General features: G+C 39.4%; 3 protein-coding genes across 5 annotated transcripts; 2 read left to right on the top strand and 1 right to left on the bottom strand.

Moving 5' to 3' along the window:
* The first annotated feature begins 137 nt into the window (after window positions 1-137).
* Window positions 138-1,696, top strand: LOC123697614. The gene is made up of 2 exons (XM_045644157.1): window positions 138-1,618; window positions 1,687-1,696. Exons 1-2 carry the CDS (start codon window positions 138-140, stop codon window positions 1,694-1,696), a joined length of 1,491 nt encoding a protein of 496 aa, XP_045500113.1.
* Window positions 1,697-5,437: 3,741 nt separating this feature from the next.
* LOC123697146 (RNA-binding protein 33-like) lies at window positions 5,438-8,077 on the bottom strand. Its single transcript, XM_045643570.1, has 2 exons — window positions 7,984-8,077; window positions 5,438-7,579 (listed from the first exon to the last, which is right to left on the bottom strand). Exons 1-2 carry the CDS (start codon window positions 7,996-7,998, stop codon window positions 5,849-5,851), a joined length of 1,746 nt encoding a protein of 581 aa, XP_045499526.1. The 5' UTR covers window positions 7,999-8,077; the 3' UTR covers window positions 5,438-5,848.
* Window positions 8,078-9,430: 1,353 nt separating this feature from the next.
* Window positions 9,431-19,676, top strand: LOC123697153 (zinc finger protein 267-like). Of its 3 annotated transcripts, XM_045643578.1 has the most exons (6): window positions 9,435-9,827; window positions 10,033-10,150; window positions 11,496-11,614; window positions 12,162-12,245; window positions 17,617-17,870; window positions 19,537-19,676. In XM_045643578.1, exons 1-6 carry the CDS (start codon window positions 9,575-9,577, stop codon window positions 19,555-19,557), a joined length of 849 nt encoding a protein of 282 aa, XP_045499534.1. In that variant the 5' UTR covers window positions 9,435-9,574; the 3' UTR covers window positions 19,558-19,676. The 3 variants fall into 3 exon arrangements, with proteins under 3 accessions (XP_045499533.1, XP_045499532.1, XP_045499534.1); XM_045643577.1 differs by lacking the exon at window positions 19,537-19,676 and having other exon boundaries at window positions 9,431-9,827; window positions 10,039-10,150; window positions 17,617-17,951; XM_045643576.1 differs by lacking the exon at window positions 19,537-19,676 and having other exon boundaries at window positions 9,434-9,827; window positions 17,617-17,951.
* Window positions 19,677-20,099: the final 423 nt, after the last annotated feature.

The following is a 20,099-nucleotide window of genomic DNA, read 5'->3' as shown; positions in this document are numbered from 1 at the left end:
AGCACAAATTGGGCCGTAGTCCGTCCGGGGCAGTACCACTAACCCACAGGAAACCGGCGTAAAGCTTTTTTAGCGTTTCGCATAGGTGAGTGGGTTACACCGGATGCCCAATCCCCCCCCCCTTCCCTTTTCATACTATGGCAGCGGAATTTAAAGAACTATTACCCCAGGAGGGTACCAACACTACTGGTGCTGGAGAATCCCTCCCTGAGCATCTTTGTTCAGGCTGCCCTACGTATTCTGGGGAGGGCAAAATCCCGCTCGTTTCTCAAACCCGAGGCAACAAGAGCAAAAAGATCAGCGCAACCCCTTCCACGCACTGCGTGAATTTCTGCAACATTAGGGGCTTACACTCGAACATCAATGCCGTCCACTACCACCTTGAGACGGCGAATCCGGCCTTGCTCTTCTTAACCGAAACGCAGATATCTTCCCCTTCCGACACATCTTATCTGAATTACCCAGGATTTACCCTGGAGCACAATTTTATTCCTCGCGCTGGTGTCTGCGCTTTTATCCGGAATGATATCTGCTTTCGACGCCTCGCTTGTCTTGAAGGTAGGGATCTATCCATCCTTTGGTTACGTGTGGACTGCGACGACCACCCTCGCGTCTATGCGTGCCTATACAGATCCCATAGCGGTAATGACGAAACCGACCGACTCATCGATCACATACAATTGACGGCTGACAATATGCTCAATCAGATTCCTTCAGCGGAAATCGTGGTCCTTGGTGACTTCAATGCGCACCATATAGAATGGCTCAAGTCGCGCACAACAGACCACGCGGGGAAATCTGTTTACGACCTTGCCCTTGCCTATGGTCTTACTCAACTGGTAGCATCGCCCACGCGAATTCCCGATGTTGAGGACCATACGCCTTCCCTGTTGGACCTTCTGCTGACTTCCCATCCGGATGGCTATCAGGTCAATGTTGATGCCCCTTTAGGCTCGTCTGACCACTGCCTCGTACGGAGCGAAGTGCCAATCTTGCGCTTTACACGGCTACTGAGTGGTGGCCGCCGTCGCGTTTGGCACTACAAGTCAGCAGACTGGGATGAGATGCGCACCTTCTTTTCATCTTATCCCTGGGGCCGTGTTTGTTTCTCGGCAGAAGATCCTAGCACCTGTGCTGACTCTGTTGCTGATGTGATACTTCAGGGAATGGAATTGTTCATTCCAAACTCCGTTGTTCCCATCGGTGGCAAGTCCCAGCCCTGGTTTGGTCACTCTTGTAAAACGGCATCACGCCGAAAACGGGATTGTTACCAAGCCTGGGCCAATGCCCTTGTGTCTAGTGATCCAGACGCCCGTACTCTTAAGAGAGAACTAAACTCGGCCTCTAGGTCTTTCAAAAGAGCTATTGCAAGAGCTAAGTCTGAGCATATCGCAAAGCTTGGCGAGAAACTCGCCCGACTTCCTTCGGGAACACGAGCCTTTTGGGCACTCGCCAAAGCTGTGCAAGGAAACTTTTGTCGTCCTTCATTGCCATCTCTACGCATGGAGAATGACCTGTTGGCCCACACGGCAAAAGAGAAAGCTGACCTACTTAGCTCCCTTTTTGCCGCTAACTCGACTTTGGATGACATGGGGAAAGCACCTCCTACCATCCCACGGTACAAGGGCTCAATGCCGGACATCAAGTTCACCCAGAGCGCTGTGCGTAAAGCACTTTTCGCTCTAGACATCCATAAGTCGAGTGGTCCCGACGGTATTCCTCCTATTGTGTTGAAGATGTGTGCACCTGAGTTGGTGCCGGTTCTCACGCGTCTTTTCCGGCACTCCTATTCCAGAGGCGTCGTCCCGAACACATGGAAGACAGCTTTAGTGCATCCTATCCCGAAAAAAGGCGATCGCTCGGATCCGTCCAACTATCGACCCATAGCCATCACTTCCTTGCTCTCCAAGATAATGGAAACGATTATCAATCGCCAGGTGCTAAAATATCTGGAAGAGCGCCAGCTGATTAGTGACCGACAGTACGGTTTCCGTCGAGGCCGGTCAGCTGGTGATCTTCTGGTATATTTAACTCACCGGTGGGCGTCAGCGATTGAGAGCAAGGGGGAAGGCTTAGCTGTCAGCTTGGACATAGCGAAAGCTTTCGATCGGGTATGGCACAAAGCGCTTCTTGCGAAGCTTCCTTCCTACGGGCTTCCTGAGAAATTTTGCCAGTGGGTTGCCAGTTTTCTCACAGAGCGTAGCATGAGTGTCGTTGTCGACGGTTCATGCTCGGATCCTAAGCCTGTGAATGCTGGCGTCCCACAAGCCTGCGTTCTGTCTCCCACTCTGTTTCTTCTGCATATCAATGATATGCTGCTAGACGGCAGCATTCATTGCTATGCAGACGACAGTACTGGTGATGCAATATACACCGGCCACAGCAATATTTCTCAGGACCGCGTCATTGAGTGCCGGAACAACCTCGTGTCTTCAATAGAAACCTCCTTAGAAGAGGTATCTAACTGGGGCCGACGTAATTTAGTCCAATTCAACCCTAAGAAGACACAGGTCTGCGCGTTCACCGCAAAAAAACTTCCCTTTGTCGTAACTCCTCGTTTTCAGGGTATTCCTCTCTCTGCCACAGCTAGTATCGGTATTCTTGGTCTCGAAATCTCGAGTAGCGTACAGTTCTCCTGTCATCTGGAAGGAAAAGCCAAATTGGCTTCACAGAAACTTGGTGTGCTTTTTTTTTTTTTTTTTTTTTTTATAATAGAGCGGGTAACGGAGCAGGTGGGTCACCTAGTGAGGTGATCACCACCGCCCATGAGCACTCACAAAGTTACCTTTGTGAGGCTGTTACCGACTTTCGAAGGTGGGTGTAGGCTCTCTTTTTAAATAAGTCTATGTCATACATGTGCGGAAATACCGAACTTGGTAGACTGTTCCACAGGGTGGTGGTACGTGGAAAAAAGTGTCGCGAGAAGCGTACGGTACTCGTTCGCCAGCGGTCCAAATGATGTGCATGGAAGTTGGCTTTATGGCGGGCGGTGCGGTGGTGGAATTCCGCAGCAGGTATGAGCTCGAATAGCTCATTTGAACACTCCCCATGGTATATGCGATAGAAGACACACAGCGAGGCAATGTCCCTTCGCAAAGCAAGAGGGTCAAGCCGATCGCTAAGTCTTGGGTCGCCAATCATTCTAACTGCTCTACGTTGTACGCGATCAAGTGGAAGGAGTTGGTAAAACGGGGCACCAGCCCAGAGATGTGAGCAGTACTCCATGTGTGGCCGTATCTGAGCTTTATAAAGTAAAAGAAGATGGTCAGGCCTGAAGTACTGCTTCGCTCTATTAAGGACGCCCAGTTTTTTAGAAGCTAGAGAAGCTTTACCTTCCAAATGATCGCGAAACTGAACATCGTTAGAAACATTGACGCCAAGAATTGCGATGCTAGGCTTGACGCTGAGGGGAGTGTTCAAAAAGAGGGGAGCTGATTCAAATGGCTTTTTTTTGGCCGTAAAAGCACATAGTTGCGTCTTAGCGGGGTTAAACTCGACGAGGTTTTGACGACCCCACTCTGAAACTTCTCCCAAAAGAGTTTCAATTTTCAACGCAAGAGTGTTTCTGCACTCATCGACAATTTCTTGCGAGAAGTTAGCATGGCCAGTGTAAGAGGCGTCTCCAGTACTATCATCTGCATAGCAATGAATGTTACTAATTTGTAACATGTCATTGATATGCAGAAGGAATAGTGTGGGTGAAAGAACACAGCCTTGGGGGACGCCAGCGTTCACAGGCATAAGATCCGAGCTCGATCCATCGACCACGACCCGAATATTTCGTGCTGCAAGAAAGCTGGCTATCCATGTGCGTAACTTCTCGGGGAGTCCATATGATGTAAGCTTCGAAAGGAGAGCCCGGTGCCACACCCGATCAAAGGCTTTTGCGACGTCAAGACTAACGGCTAGTGCCTCCCCTTTACTCTCAATAGCCGCAGCCCATCGGTGAGTCAGAAAGGCCAAGAGATCACCAGCTGATCGTCCATGGCGAAAGCCATACTGATGGTCACTGATCAGCTGGTTCTCCTCTAGGTAACCTAAGAGCTGACGGTTGATTATGCTTTCCATGACTTTTGAGAGCAAAGAGGTAATAGCAATGGGCCTGTAGTTAGAGGGGTCCGATTGATCGCCTTTCTTAGGGATCGGGTGCACTGCGGCGGTTTTCCACGAAGCAGGGGCAATGCCGACATCATAGGAGTGTTGAAACAAGTGCGAAAAAACAGGAGCCAATTCTGGAGCACACGTTCTCAAGACAATTGCAGGGATACCATCCGGGCCACTCGCTTTATGGGTGTCTAGAGAGAAAAGTACTTTTCGCACTTTACTTTGTGTAAAGCGCACATCGGACATAAAGTACTGGCACCGCGAGATGGTAGGCGGTACCTTTCCCCCATCGTCCAAGGTGGAATTGGAAGCGAATTGCTCTGTCGAGCGGGGCAGTATTTCACGTCGCACCACCGCCTTATGCTTTATAAGGCGCAAGTCAGGCCGCACATGGAATACTGCTCCCACATCTGGGCCGGGGCACCCCAACAACACCTCCTTCCATTTGACCGTATACAAAGGAGAGCAGTACGACTCGTTAACGAGCCAAGTCTTACCGATCGGCTTGATACTTTGGCGCTGCGAAGAGACGTCGCTTCACTGTGCGTTTTCTATCGCATCTACAATGGGGAGTGCTCTGAGGAGCTGTTTGGAACAATACCTGCCGCTGAGTTCCATCATCGTACCGCACGTCACAAACTCAAATACCACCCACACCACCTTGATTCTTGGCGGTCGACGACTGCGCGCTTCAAAAGAAGCTTCTTTCCGCGCACAACAAACTTATGGAATGAACTTCCTCATGCGGTGTTTCCAAACGGTTACGACTTAGGGACCTTCAAGAAAAGAGCGTACTCCTATCTTAAAGGCCGGCAACGCACTGATAATGTCCCTAGCATTGCTGGTGCGTATGGGCGACGCAGTACACTTTCCATCAGGTGACGCGTCTGCTCTGTTGCCTCCGCTTATATAAAAAATAAAAAAAAAAAAAAAAAAAAATGCAGTTAAGTACCTCCTGGAACAAACACGAAATCTAGTATACTGTAAAATGTTGGTTGAAACTTATACTCGCTGAGAATGCACGTGTGGCCCATATTCATGTCGTTGGCCAATTATTTGTGAATGTCACAAAATCAATGTAACTTACAAAGGCAATTTAGATTTTATATAGATTACATTACTTTGTTTTTATATTATTATATATAGTTTTTGTTCAATGACAAATACTGGAAAACGTTGAATTTGTTTGTACTTATTTATTTAATTACATGTGATTGAGGTTTTTGCAAATGTTTTTATTCAAACAATTGCTCAATCTATATGTCGCATTTTTACTACATTCTGTTGTAGGTAGTTAGGTAAAGGTACTAGATAGAAAAAGAAAAGATTTACATTATTATTTAGTGATTTATTTCACAATAAATAAATAGACTTAGTGTAAAACAACATAAAAAATTATAAAAATAATAAAAAGGCAACAATTACATCTATCGTGAAGTGATGTAGAAAATATAAAAAACTAACCTACTGTTATTTTTAAAGCTAATTATTATATTTACAAGTTAACACATTTCATAAAATATTTGTAAAAAATGTTATTCCAACCAAGCCTCATAAATTTTAAAATTTTAATTTCACTTTCCGAACCATTATTATCAAACTTGTATCACATGCTTTCGACGAGGTAGTAATAACATATAAATGCTTCTAGAACTAAATGCGAAAACGCTAAGCTTCCGTCATGTGCCAACGGGCGGCCCCAGCGTCCATTTCATAAGTTATAATCTATACAATTAGATGATAATTATTGGAAATGGTCTAGAGGCCTGTCGATAGGCGGCTGCAGAGCGAGGGGGATGTGGTTGTGAAACTGCGCGCCCTCGTCTTCCGCGTTGCGACCCTCCGCGCCTTGCTGCGGTACACCATACTCTTGCCCTGGTTGGGCTACGTTGAAGTCGTTCTGACTAAATTGCTGTTGAGGATACTGCTGACCATGTTGGGAAAAATCTTGACCGTTGTGGGAAAAGTCTTGTCCGGTGTGTGAAAAGTCTTGACCGTTTTGGGAAAAGTCATGGCCTTGAGAAAAGTCGTGCACATTATGGGCAAAATCCTGCGCTTGCTGTGCGAAGTCGTGTGCTTGTTGGGTAAAATCGTGGACTTGATACTGATTCGGCTGTCCGTATTCTTGTGCAGGCTGTGGCGTGCCGTACTCGTGGTTCAACTGGTGCTGGTTGTTCAGGCTCTGCTCGTATTGTGCCTGTTCTATTTGTTGTTGGATGTGCTGCTGTATTTGGTGCTGGAAGTCGTGATATTGGTCGTCGTGGTGCTCGTATACCTGTGGTGCTTGTTCTTGAACGAAATGATGTTGTTGCGGGTAGTGAACGTCATGGTGTGCGGTGTCTTGCGGTTGCGCAGGAACAGGAGACCATCCGTCGTGCTCTACAGGTATCGTAGGTTGTGTAGGTTGTAAGTGGACCGATGGCTGAGGAATAAGTTGTGTTGGTTGTACGGGTTGTACATTAAAAGTGGGTTGTGCAAAAGTCTCCTGCGTCGGATGTAAATGAACTGCTGGCTGTGGTTCATGCGTTGGCTGAATTAATGTCGGCGTCTGTTCGAGTAAAACGTTATGATGATGCTCCACCGATCCTTCATGTGGAGCCGCTTGGGGCAGAACGTGGAAGTGCGGGTTGTGAGGTTGCATTAATTGATGAATTGATTGTACACCATTAAACGCGTTAGGAAGAGGATAGATTGGAGCTTGGTAGCTGTTTATAAACGGATATCTTGGGTACGTCGCGAAGTATGATGTTTGCACTGCTCCGCCCGGACGTATAACATACTGCTGAGGTCCTCGGAATAATGGAGGGGGCAACACGGCTGCGGGAGCTAATGGTATAGTTGCAGCAGGCAGAAGAGGTTTTAGAAAATTACTGTGTGGAAAGACATGTACTGGCGGTGGAGGAATTGGGGCAGCTTGTGCTGGGAGAATGGGGGATGGAAATATTACTGGTGGTGGCGCTGGAATATGTTGCGCTAATGTCGCTGTCGGTTGAGGGACAGGGACAGCAGGTGCGACTGGGGCGGCGTGAACGACAGGAGGAGGAGGCGCGGCCGGGGCTATAGCGTGCACTACTGGTAGTATTGGTTTCGGTTGCACATGGTGATGATGATGATGGAAGTGATGATCAGGCTTTACGTAATACTTTGTATGAGGGAACCTCAATGCGTAATGCGGATGAGGCAGACCGGGCACCTTATGGCCGACTGGCACTGGGTATCTAGGTACTAAAGGATTTGTTAGCGGCACTTTAACCGTCGCCACTGCTGCTGTTGGCGGGTAGTTGACGATGACAGGCTTGACTACCGAGTGAGTGACCAGAGGAATGTCATGGCCCAGTTTGTATGGCGGCACATGAGATAGAATACCCCTCTTGTGGTGTTTGCCGGCTATGTGGCTAAGCAGCTTAGCTTTAGTGGCTTTGATGTGTGCAACATCTGCTGTTACACACGCGATAACACACAAGATCAGCGCAATCTGTAAAGAAAGTCAATGTTTTACAATAATAATTTTACTTTGATTACAATTTAACATGATATATTATTTTAATAATTCACTAAGTAAGATTTTTATTTTACAGCCTGTGTTAACGTTCCAAATTCATCGTTCGAACAAAAAACGTTCTAAACCGAATGTATGACTATTGTTTATGAATCAAAACTGTTTATAATTATTGCTAGCAATAATGTTAATTGCTAACATCCATTTATAATACTACTTATAGAACTCGGCACATTGCTTCACATTTATGGATTTCACAATTATAAAGCTTTTTATCACTAAAACTTCGAGGCACTTAACACTTCACACGTGACTAACTTGTATACAATTTCAATTATTCTCACAAAAATCACAACACTGCCACTGCATCTCCTACTTACAGTATAAACTCTCATGGTGGACGGTCGCCCGGTCGGCGTGGCTTTGTTTTAGCAACGGACCACATGTGAACCAACCACCTATACTTATAACTTAAAATAAAAACAATTAGTATGTAACCGACGTCCTATTTTCACTGGACAAGTCAGTATCGCGGCTTTCCCTTCCTAAATTCAACATCCGAACGTGATGTAACGTGAATTAAACCTTATTAGATCGGGTGAGAGTTCCTTATTGTTCGATTAAAAATTAGGGAATCAAGTCGCGTACTAGTTGCCGTCATACGTGTAACATGGGTGTGTAGACGCATACAAATCGATCAACATACGTAATATAGAGAAAATTGGTCCAATCGAATCAGAGTCGGATTTTGCTATTGTTTTCATTCTTGTTATTATTTTATTTTATTTTACTTTTCCCTGAAAGAATAAGACTTGCACACTGACAATATGGTAAAACATTAATGTGTAGCATTGAGATAATATTACTTCGTATGGAGGAGACACCACGAACAAAATCTGTGCGCCATTTTTTTGCTCTAACTAAGTTTTAAAAATTATTATCTAGTTAGGTACTTACTTACCGATGAAAGTTATTCCTTTGCACTTTTCCGTATTATTTGTATTATTTGTGCAATATCGTAACACACACGAAGGCATATTTGATGCGTTTCACTTTAAAACAAATAAAAAATGAACGTGCAGTTACGCCATATGGCGTATGTTGAGCGGAACATAAGTGATGTAGGCGGTGTCGTCTCCATATGTATATCTCAATGATGTGTAGGTTTTTTTTGTAACTATTCAATACCTAAGTAATTCAAGCGTAGATAAATCCATGAAAACAAATTCGTAAAAATCCGTTCAGCTATTCTTATGTACCTACTGACAAATTAGATAACTTAAAATAAAACTAAAATAAAGCAAAATAAATATTTATTCTCTAACTCCGGCCCTGTGGTCGCTAGGACATCACTTATGCACGGCGTCTCATATCTGTTACCAAATACCCGCACACTTTCCAACGCTCTCACTATCGTTGCTCCTTGCAGTCATTATCGTGAATCGGAAGTGTCGCAACCAGATCACTCGTCCTTGGGTGATGTAATCTTATTTAGCTCAATTGATTTTACGTGTTTCATGTACCGTAAGTTTTATATTTTCATTGTACATTGTTTTAATTATAAAATTGTATTTAAGGAAAACTTATATAATAGTGAAATTAATTTACATATTAAATGTGATAATTAAAACCACGAAAAGTAAGAGAAGTAAGTAACTTATTGAAATTGCGTAAATTGAAAAAGTAAATTTAGATGACATTTTGACAGCTTTGAAGTTTGAACTTTGAACTTTTTTATAATGTCAAAGTCAGTCCTATACAATGACTAACTACTAAGGAATCCGTCCTATACAATGAATAAGGAATCACAATATTACTTGCTCTGTGGTCAAAGTAAAATCAAAAATGTAAATAAACATGCACTCAACGTGCACTCAACTCATTTTTTCGATATTATGACTTTAAATAGTAAATTTTCCTAATATTAATGTATTTATTTTTATTAGTTTGAACTTTCATAAGCGTATTGTGATGGAAATCCTAGAAAACATTTGTCTTGTATGTTTGCAAACAAAACACGAAAGAATATCCTTCTTCAATAAGATTGCAGGAACATCTCCATATGAAAAGGTGGTGAAATATACAAGTTTCAGTATCAAGCCTTATGATGGGCCGGCGTGGATTTGTAAAGATTGTGTTAATGAATTGGTTGTAGTAGAAAAGTTTGTAGCCAAATGTGAACAATCCAATGAAGTATTGTGCGACTATTTTAGCCATGAAAATGGTAAGTTATGAGTAATTTCGTATATATAGTAAACAAGGTGTTTCTTTATTTAAATTTGGAACACACACTGGCCATAAAGAGATATTCAATCAATTTTTTTTTGTTTCTTGAAGATTTTTCTAAAATTCAAATTCAAATTTCGAATAAGTAGTTAGATGGTAGGTAGTTAGTTTATACTTTATTTTTAACTTAAATATGTAAAAAGTTTCAGATGCTGTGGACATTGTTACAAATAAGGCTGCTGCAATTAATGAGGAACCAGAATGTGATGACACCTGTGTTAATATAAATGATAGCTCATTTGAAAGGAGAGATAAACCAAGGTACTTATCTATGTTTTTTCTTGACAGAGTTCTCCTCAGTTTTAACCTCAGAATCTTTAGATTTCTCCTTTATAATTAAATTTATATATTTTCCTGTGTATTTCCAAATACCTTGTGCATATTTAGCCACTCTAGTTTATTTTCCTATGCTTGAAAGAAAAGTTTAATAAAGAGAAATATACTTAGCCAAGATTACGGCTAAACTGTACTTCATCGGATAAAACATTCGGTAAATTTTTCTGAATAAAATTCTATATTAAACTCATATCACACTGCACACAAACAGTAAATAGGCAATTTATTGTTACTCATAAAATGTTACAGGTGACAAAAAAGTTTTCTCAATGATAGGTAATGATAATATAGTTAGGCCTATATTTACAGCAATGTAAAAAACTCGGCGGTTTTTTAAATATGCATCTATTTGTCAAAGGTAAAAGTATGCAATTTTGTAAATGAAATCTCCAAAAAATGAGTTATTAAATATTGCTTATTCACTCAATATATGAATTGTAGTATTAATTAGTAACTTAAATTGGGTTAAAGTGTTGTAGAAACTGACCCCATAGTTGATCAAATAACAACTGTTGAAAAAACTTAAACAAAAAATATAGGTAACATGTTCACTGTTGAAGGTTGTAAGCTTTCTGTAATCATTCTATGTTATAGATATTTGCACACTTAAATTAAGGTCAATGATTTTGTTTTGTTAGACTTATAGTACCTATATTTATGAACTATAATATTCTTTCATTAATGAATGTAGCAAGAAGAAGACACTTCATTATAATTAACCCTGCCTTCCAAGCTAGAGGTTGTGGGTTTGATTCCCATCCAGGGCTGATTATTTGTGTGATGAACATAGATGTTTGCTCTGTGTCTGGGTGTTAATTATTTATATAAGTATTTATTTAAAACGAGTGGTCCGCCCTGGCTTCGCCCGTGGTACATAATATTGCGCAATAAAAGGTAGCCTATGTCCTTTCTCGGGTATCCAAATATCTTCATACCAAATTTCATGCAAATTAGTTCAGTAGTTTAGGCGTGATTAAGTAACAAACAGACAGACAGACAGAGTTACTTTCGCATTTATAATATTAGTATGGATAATATATTAGGTATGTTTATCAGCCATCTGGTTTCCATAACACAAGTGAAAGCTTAGTATGGGATCAGATTGTGCCATGTGTGAAAATTGTCCTAAAATGTTTTTTATTTACATTGAGCTATTATTACTATATATATCTCAATGATTATTTATTATTATAATTCCTTTTACATGGACAAATTTATACTATAGCTTTGCAGTTTTCCAATAATAAATTATTACTTTTTTTAATTTTAGTGTTGACCATAGCCCTAACAAGAAAAGTGAGCGAGTCAGAAGAGTATGCCCTGTGTCTGGATGTCACAAGTCATTCACAACTAAGACCAACCTGTCCACACATTTGAGAATACATAATGGTGTGTATTTGTAGATGCAGTATGCAGTGAATTGATTATAATTAAAGAAAACAAATGTGATGAGCATCTGCCCATAAGATATTACATACTAGTGGTTGGGCCTGGCTTCACCTATAGTACACAATATACATACAGCCTATAGATAGCATTCACATAAGTTAAATAATTATTGAAATTAATAATAATATATCTGAAGCGATCCACTTGTAGATTTTAGAGGACAAAATAAATAAAACAACAATATACTTTACAACATATTTAATACAAAAGAAAATGAAATAGATGGGCGAAAACAGTGCTGTGCTAATGAGCATTTATTCTAATACTAGCTGTGTCACGCCATTTCACCCGCATTGATCCGCTCCTGTTGGTCTTAGCGTGATTATAACCTATAACCTTCCTCGATAAAGGGGCTATCTAAGACCGAAATAATTTTTGAAATCGGACCAGTAGTTGCTGAGATTAGCGCGTTCAAAGAAACAAACTCTTCAGCTTATTAGTATAGATATATTTCCATTTATCTATTATAAGTATTGTTATATTACAGGCGACCGGCCGTTCCCGTGTCACGAGTGCGGGAAGGCGTTTAGAAGTAAGAACACTCTCAACAATCACATGAGAATACATACTGGTAATAACTAATAAAACTATATTAATTTAGATTGTATTGTAGAAGTGTATTATTAGAATAAGTAATGGTTTTTCTGTCTGTTAGTTCAATCTCGGAAACGACTGGACCAGTTTTTACTTAATCTCTGAATCACTGAATCTATTTTAATACATGGATGAAATTTCACTTCTGAGATAAAATCATTCTTTATTTTTAGATAAAATCACTAAGAAGTGAAATTTCATCCATTTATTCCATCAGCTCGAAAACAAAAGCCAATGCAACAGATTTTAAACGTAAATTATTATTTTGAATAAAATAATATCTACCCACTGGTACCACTCGCCTGTAATATAACAATAATTAATTAAATACTGATAATAGATAAATGGAAATATATCTTTACTAATAAGTTTGTTTGAACGCGCTAATCTCAGGAACTACTGGTCCGATTTGAAAAATTTTTTAGATAGCCCATTTATCGAGGAAGGCTATAGGCTACATATCATCACACTAGGACCAACAGGAGCGAAGCAATGCGGGTGAACCGCGGAGCACAACTAGTGTAGTGAGCAGAATTCGAACTCGCGTCTTTTAGCCGTACCTAGGTGTAGGGACACACATGTACAATTCGCTGATCGAGCTTTTTGTATATGTGTGCGTCCACATTGTTTCCCCGACGCTTTTTAGATTTATTAGAATTTAAAGTCAGTAGTGCATAACGGCTAGCATAAATAACACTTATGTATTGTGAAGAGTAATAAAGCAGTTGAAGGAAAGGTTTTATTATTTGGGCAACCTCGGGGGCAAAGGCACTACTCAACATTGGTGACCCCCGACAAAGAACAACAAGAAATTATAACAATAAAATTATTTTGAAGACAATATATTGGAAGAATTTAAATTTTAACATGGCGATGCCTACATCTAACCGTTTCGGCACCCTTTCGGCGGAATTGGCGAAAATCAACGAGCGTCTTTCAAACATCGAGCGCTCACGATCACGAGCGGTACACCGGCGACCCAGAACACCGTCACGCAATTTTCGAGAGTCTTCAAGGTCATCTTCGAAGCGACGTCGTCCCGGCGCACCTGACTGGTTGTGCAGCTACCACTTCAGGTTCCGGCAGCGCGCTCACAAGTGCATCCCACCGTGCGCGTGGAAGAGAAGCCCCAGCCCCAGCGCAGCAGCCGCCCAGCCGGAAAACTAGCGAGGCAGGTGCAGACTACGGCGGAGGTCTGTACCATCACGCCGTGCAGCCGTCTCATGGTAACAGATTTAAATACTAACTTAAAATTTTTAGTAGATACCGGTGCCAATGTCTCCGTTTTACCCGTACCTAGAAATCCATTTAAATATAATAAATTATGTCGATCCGATCTTAAGTTATACGCTGCTAACGGTACAGAAATTGCAACTTATGGCGTTAAATCTATTGTTTTAAATCTTAATTTAAGAAGACCGTACCGTTGGGATTTTATTTTAGCAGATGTCAAACAGCCAATATTGGGAGCTGATTTTTTAACACATCATAAATTATTAGTTGATTTGTATCGAAAAAAGTTAATAGATCAAGTTACCGATTTACATGTATTAGCCTCCGTAGTTTCGTGTACGCAACAATCGCTAAATTCTGTGTGCAAAAGTCATCCGTATTACGATTTATTAAGTATGTTTCCTGACATTATTAAGCCGATGTCGTTTAAAGAAACTACATCGCATAACGTTTTGCATTATATAGAGACGAGCGGCCCACCTATTCATGCTCGAGCTAGACCGTTGCCCCCGGATAGATACAAAAAGGTGAAGGAAGAGTTCAGGGTTATGCAAGAATTAGGTATCTGTAGGCCTTCTAAAAGTGCTTGGGCTAGCCCGCTTCATGTCGTAGTTAAAAAGAATGGCGAGTTAAGGCCGTGCGGAGATTATCGACAGCTCAACGCAATTACAAAGCCCGACAGATATCCAGTTCCGCGATTACACGACTTCACTTTTATATTGGCTAATAAAAAAATATATTCAAAAGTAGACATAAATAGAGCCTATCACTGCATAAAAGTTGCCCCATGCGATATAGAAAAAACTGCTATTATTACCCCTTTTGGACTTTTCGAATTTCCCCGTATGAGTTTTGGCCTAAGGAACGCCGCACAAACGTTTCAACGATTTATGAACAATACCGTTTTACAAGGTCTTGATTTTTTATTTTGTTACTTAGATGACGTCATAATTGCCAGCGAAAATGAGACTTTACGTCAAGAACATTTGAAGTTAGTATTCGAACGTTTCAATACATACGGCATATCTATAAACTTAAGCAAGTGTAGCTTCGGACAGTCGCGTATAGAATTCTTAGGTCACGAAGTAAGTGTAGATGGAATTAAACCACTCAAAGACAAGGTCGAGGCCATAGTTAATTTTCCTAAACCCGTTACAGTATCGGATTTAAGACGATTTTTAGGAATGATCAATTTTTATAGACCACATTTACCTCATTTAGCGTCACATCAATGCGAACTCAATAAATATTTAGTAAATTCTAAGAAAAATGATAAATCGAAAATTATTTGGAACAATGTTAGTGATAATGCTTTTGTGCAATGTAAGATAGGACTACAAAATGCCGTCACATTGTCACATCCCCTTTTAGATGTTCCCTTAGCCTTGATGACCGACGCTTCCAATACCTGTATGGGTGCGGTATTGCAACAGCGAGTAAAAGGTAAGTGGATACCCCTAGGATATTTTTCCAAAAAATTTTCGCCTACCGAGCAAAAGTATTCTACTTATGATAGGGAATTACTAGCGATTTTTCAAGCTATTAAATATTTTAGGAAATTGTTTGAAGGCCGTCCTTTAACAATATATACAGATCATAAGCCATTATGTCATGCATTTTCTAAAATAGGTAATGACAGTAAAGAAACGCCTAGAAGGACGCGACAATTACTTTTTATAAGTGAATTTACGGTCGACATACAGCATATTAGCGGTAAAGATAATATTGTAGCCGATACTTTATCGCGCGTAGAAACAATTGTTTGCCCGACTGTACTCGACTTCAACGAACTTGCTGACTCGCAAGCGAAAGACGAGTACTTGATTAATATGACACGTAGTGGGCATAGCGATAATAATGTAAAGTTTAAGAAAATGTATTTACCGACTTGTAAAAAAGGAGTATATTGCGAAGTTTCAAATAATATTATTAGACCTTATTTAACAGAGTATTTTAGAAAAATTGCTTTCGATAGTGTTCACAATCTAAGTCATCCCGGTATACGCACGACTCGGAAGATGGTCACTAAACAATTTTTTTGGCCTAGTATGAATAAAGATATAGGGAAATGGACCAAAGCGTGTGTATCATGCCAAAGGTCGAAGATTTCGCGTCACGTTGTTTCGGATATAGGAAAATTCCCGGAAGTTTCGCGATTCGAGCATATCCATGTGGATTTAGTTGGTCCATTGCCGACATCTCCACAGGGATTTAGATATTTATTAACAATTATAGATAGATGTACGCGTTGGCCTGAAGCATTTCCCGTTAAAGAAATTACTGCAGACGTCGTTGCTAAGCATATTTATGAAGGATGGATAGTTAGGTATGGTTGTCCCGTCCGTATAACTAGCGATCAAGGACGTCAGTTTGAGTCGAATCTATTTTTAAAGTTAATGTCATTTTTGGGTATTCATAAAATTCGTACTACACCTTACCACCCACAAAGTAATGGCGCGGTGGAAAGGTGGCATAGATCGTTGAAGGCAGCCCTTATGGCGAGACTGCTTAGTAGTAAAAAAACGTGGTTAGACGAATTACCCACTGTTATGTTAGGGTTGAGAGCAGCAATACGAACTGATAGTAATGTTAGTGCCGCAGAATTGGCCTTCGGTAAAACTTTACGTTTGCCTGGCGAGTTCTACGATAGTTCTACAAATGACTGTGATGTAAACGATCCTTATAGTTTGGTAGAGAAAATCCGTGAAACTATATCTCAGTATCGTCCGACGAGAGATAAGACGAACGCAAAGAAAATATTCGTTTATTCCGATTTGCAAAGTTGTAGTCACGTTTTTGTTAGAGATGACGCAGTGCACAGGTCTCTAAAACCGCCTTATGATGGTCCTTATCAAGTGTTAGAACGTAGTTCTAAAGTTTTTAAAATACAATTTCCGGATAGAGTCGCACGCGTTTCCATTGACAGGTTAAAGCCAGCCTTTATATTAAAAGATGATGTTACAGTTGAGAACAATATTGTTCCACATAATACATCTTTATCGAAGTCGGTTGAGCATGCGCCACCCATAAGCGTAACTAGGAGCGGTCGCGTAATCCGACGACCCGTGCGATTTGCGATATAGTACTTTCACACAGTATTTAGCTATTGTCTGTAATTAGAAGTATTATCTGTATTGTATGTAATTCAATTTATTATACTTGTGTGTTATATACATTTTCTTTAGAATGTAAGTTTATATTTGTTTACATGTAATATTGCGTCTTATACAAATTTTTATATTAATTGTTCACTATACAACGTTTTGAAATATGTAATTTTATTTGTTTTTACCGTTTCATATTATTGTTTAATCATTTCATTTTATGTTTTACATAAATATGATTAACATTATATTGTGCATATTTTACATTTTTGTGTAACTATTGCGAAAGAATAAAGTAATACGATAGTTTTGTTTTTACGCATTGAAGATGCTTATTTAGTATTTCCTGTTTTTGTAATAATTAGTACCTATTTACTTAGTGAGTTATATCGGATTACATAGGTAATAATATCGTCACTCATTTAGCATTTTTATTAAACTTGTATTAATTGTAACATATGGATAAATTCTTGTAGTGAATAGTAAGTGTAATCCGATCAATTTTAATTAGGCTAAGCCGTTTAGATGTAAGATCTTATTTTTATTGTTGTGACATTATGAAATATTACGAATTCATATGTGTATTCAGTATTGCATTGTTATCTCATTTGTATTTTATGGTAATTTCTGTGTTTGTCTTTGTATTTTTTGGAGTGTATAATTTTTTTTTTTTTTTTAAAAAGGGGGGGAATAATGTAGGGACACACATGTACAATTCGCTGATCGAGCTTTTTGTATATGTGTGCGTCCACATTGTTTCCCCGACGCTTTTTAGATTTATTAGAATTTAAAGTCAGTAGTGCATAACGGCTAGCATAAATAACACTTATGTATTGTGAAGAGTAATAAAGCAGTTGAAGGAAAGGTTTTATTATTTGGGCAACCTCGGGGGCAAAGGCACTACTCAACACTAGGCAACGAAAAGTCTTTCGGCTACCCGTGAATTCGAATTTCGAGTTCCACACACACACACACACGTTCATATTTAAATACTACAGTTAATATGTGCAGGTATAAAGCCCTACATCTGCCCGACGTGCGGCAAACAGTTCAGCACGAACAAGCTGAGCGCACACATGCGCACGCACGCGGCGCGCACACACACGTGCGCCGTGTGCACACGCGCGTTCACGCACACACGCGCACTAGTGTTACACGCACGCACACACGCGCCGCCCGTGCGCAAGTATGTGTGCGTGGCGTGTGACGTCACCTACAATCATAAACAGTCGCTGAATAAGCATGTGCGGAAGAGACATACGCAGGTGAGATTCTTTATTTTAGTAGGTAGTTTTGTAAATCAGATTTTTTATATTATGGGTATTTGATCGAAATGTCAAGTGACAGTAAATAGTGATACTAAAATCTATACATTTTTTTTCAATTGATAAATTGAAGTTTACAATCGACTATATATACTTTTTTTTGACCGCCTCCTTGGTACAGTGGTTAACGCGTGAGCGTAAAACCGAGGGGTCCTGCCTCCTGGGTTCGATTCCCGATGGAGACGAGGAAAAAAAATTTCTCGGTCTGGCAGGACACAAATGGCTGATCACCTACTTGTCTCTAAAGAGAATCGATCAGTGAAACAGATGTAACATTTTTTTTAACAAACTAGTCATTCGATTTTGATACTAGGTGATGTATTGTCTGGCTAACGAAAGATGAGACTGGAAAAGGGCGGCAAATTCAAAAAATCAACATATGGCAACTTAGGTTATAGTTGGAAATATAGTTTTAATACTTTTATTTATTATTTTCTCTTACGAGCAAAAAAAATACTAACAAGGTGAAACAAGGCTAACAAGCTAACAAGGCTAACAAGGTAAAAAAAATACTAACAACAAACTCTTAATCTTTATAATATTGATTTATGTAATATACTTAGTACAGTTAAGTGATACAGATAGACAAAAAAGAACACCGAATGAAAGCAAGAAAAAACACAATAAAAAATGAAATTTTGTTTTTTAATCAATATAATCATATTAAATCCAAAAATTCAACCGCGAGTGAATAGTAAGAATCATTATCATTATCTCTGACTCTTATTATGAACCCTTCCATTTCTGCAGTTATTACATTTCGTTTTTTATACTATCTTCAACACGAATACATAACATGGTCCGGGCATAGAAGAAATCTCGTCAAGATACTGATTTTGTGTCTTTAAACATTTTGAACGAAACAGATCATTCAATTTTTGTTATTGTTGCTTGAATAGTTTATAACTGGACTATTGGTATAGTCCATGTTACCTGCAAAATAATAAATATTAAACAATGCAATCAAAATGAATAGTATCAAAATATCAAAGTCACACTTAACAATGCATTGAGATATTTCACGTAAACACTCTTGTTTTTCCTTGAAAACTACATCTCTTTCAACTTGTTTCTTTTCAAATTTACTAATCATAGTAAAAAGAACCTTTTTTAAGTCGCATTTCAATGTTTTCGTCTCGTTTTCAATTAGAAATCACTAAAATCGCGGAAATAATTTTCACTTTGACACATCAACAACTCAGGTTTTAATGACAATTACGTAATTATATGTGTTGCCAATTGCCATATAAATTTTCGAAATAAAATGCCAGTCTCATCTTTCGTTAGCCAAACTCTAGTCGATATTGATCGAGATTTAGTTTCGAATCTGTATATTTTTTGGATATGTGGTGTTTTTACATTGATTGAAAGTGAAGAATATGAAGTGGCGTTGTGCTAGGTTTATACTTTTTCGGATAGTTGGAGATTTAAATTGTAAGTTGTTTTAAGTTGCATATTTTCATACAAATTATTTCGGTTTTTTTGAAGTAGCCAATAACTTAAAAGTTAAAACTTTCACACATCTTATTAAAAATTGATTCTCTAATAAATTAGGTTAGGTTATTATAATATGTGTTATAACTTATTTTTTTGCATTTATTTACAGGAGTCGATGGCATCCGGGTGATAAACATAGATTAGTTATTATATTTAATAAGGTTGTGTTATCTAGTCATTTATTTAAATAAATTATTCTCAATTTACAATTTTTATTTGAAATTTGTGGCAGGTAATGTTATGACATTTTTTATTACACCCATGCACGCTGTAATGTTGTGTGCTTGAAACATTTTCATATATTTTTTAAAATAATATTTACTATAAATTTATAAAGAATAGAAAAATTCGATCACGAGGCGGGACTCGAACACGCAACCTTTCGCTCTGGCGGGTCACGAATTGGTCAGGCATCCGCCCCGGTTTGGCGCGAAAGGATGCGGGTTCGAGTCCCGCCTCGTGAACGAATTTTTTCTATTCTTTATAAATTTATATTTATAAAGCATTTGAATGCCATAAAACCAAAAATATCAAATTCAATAATATTTAGTTTCATGAATGAGTAGAAAATAATAGTAGGACAGCATATTATTATTGTTATTGTCTATGGGTGTCTATGTGTCTATTATGTATTCGTAGTCTGCTTATTCAATGTATATCTAGGTTTAGTTT

The sequence above is a fragment of the Colias croceus genome, chromosome 14 (assembly GCF_905220415.1).
Source record: "Colias croceus chromosome 14, ilColCroc2.1".
Lineage (NCBI taxonomy): Eukaryota > Metazoa > Arthropoda > Insecta > Lepidoptera > Pieridae > Colias > Colias croceus.
Note: the sequence above shows the minus strand (reverse complement) of the source record. Positions and strands in the feature narration are given on the sequence as shown.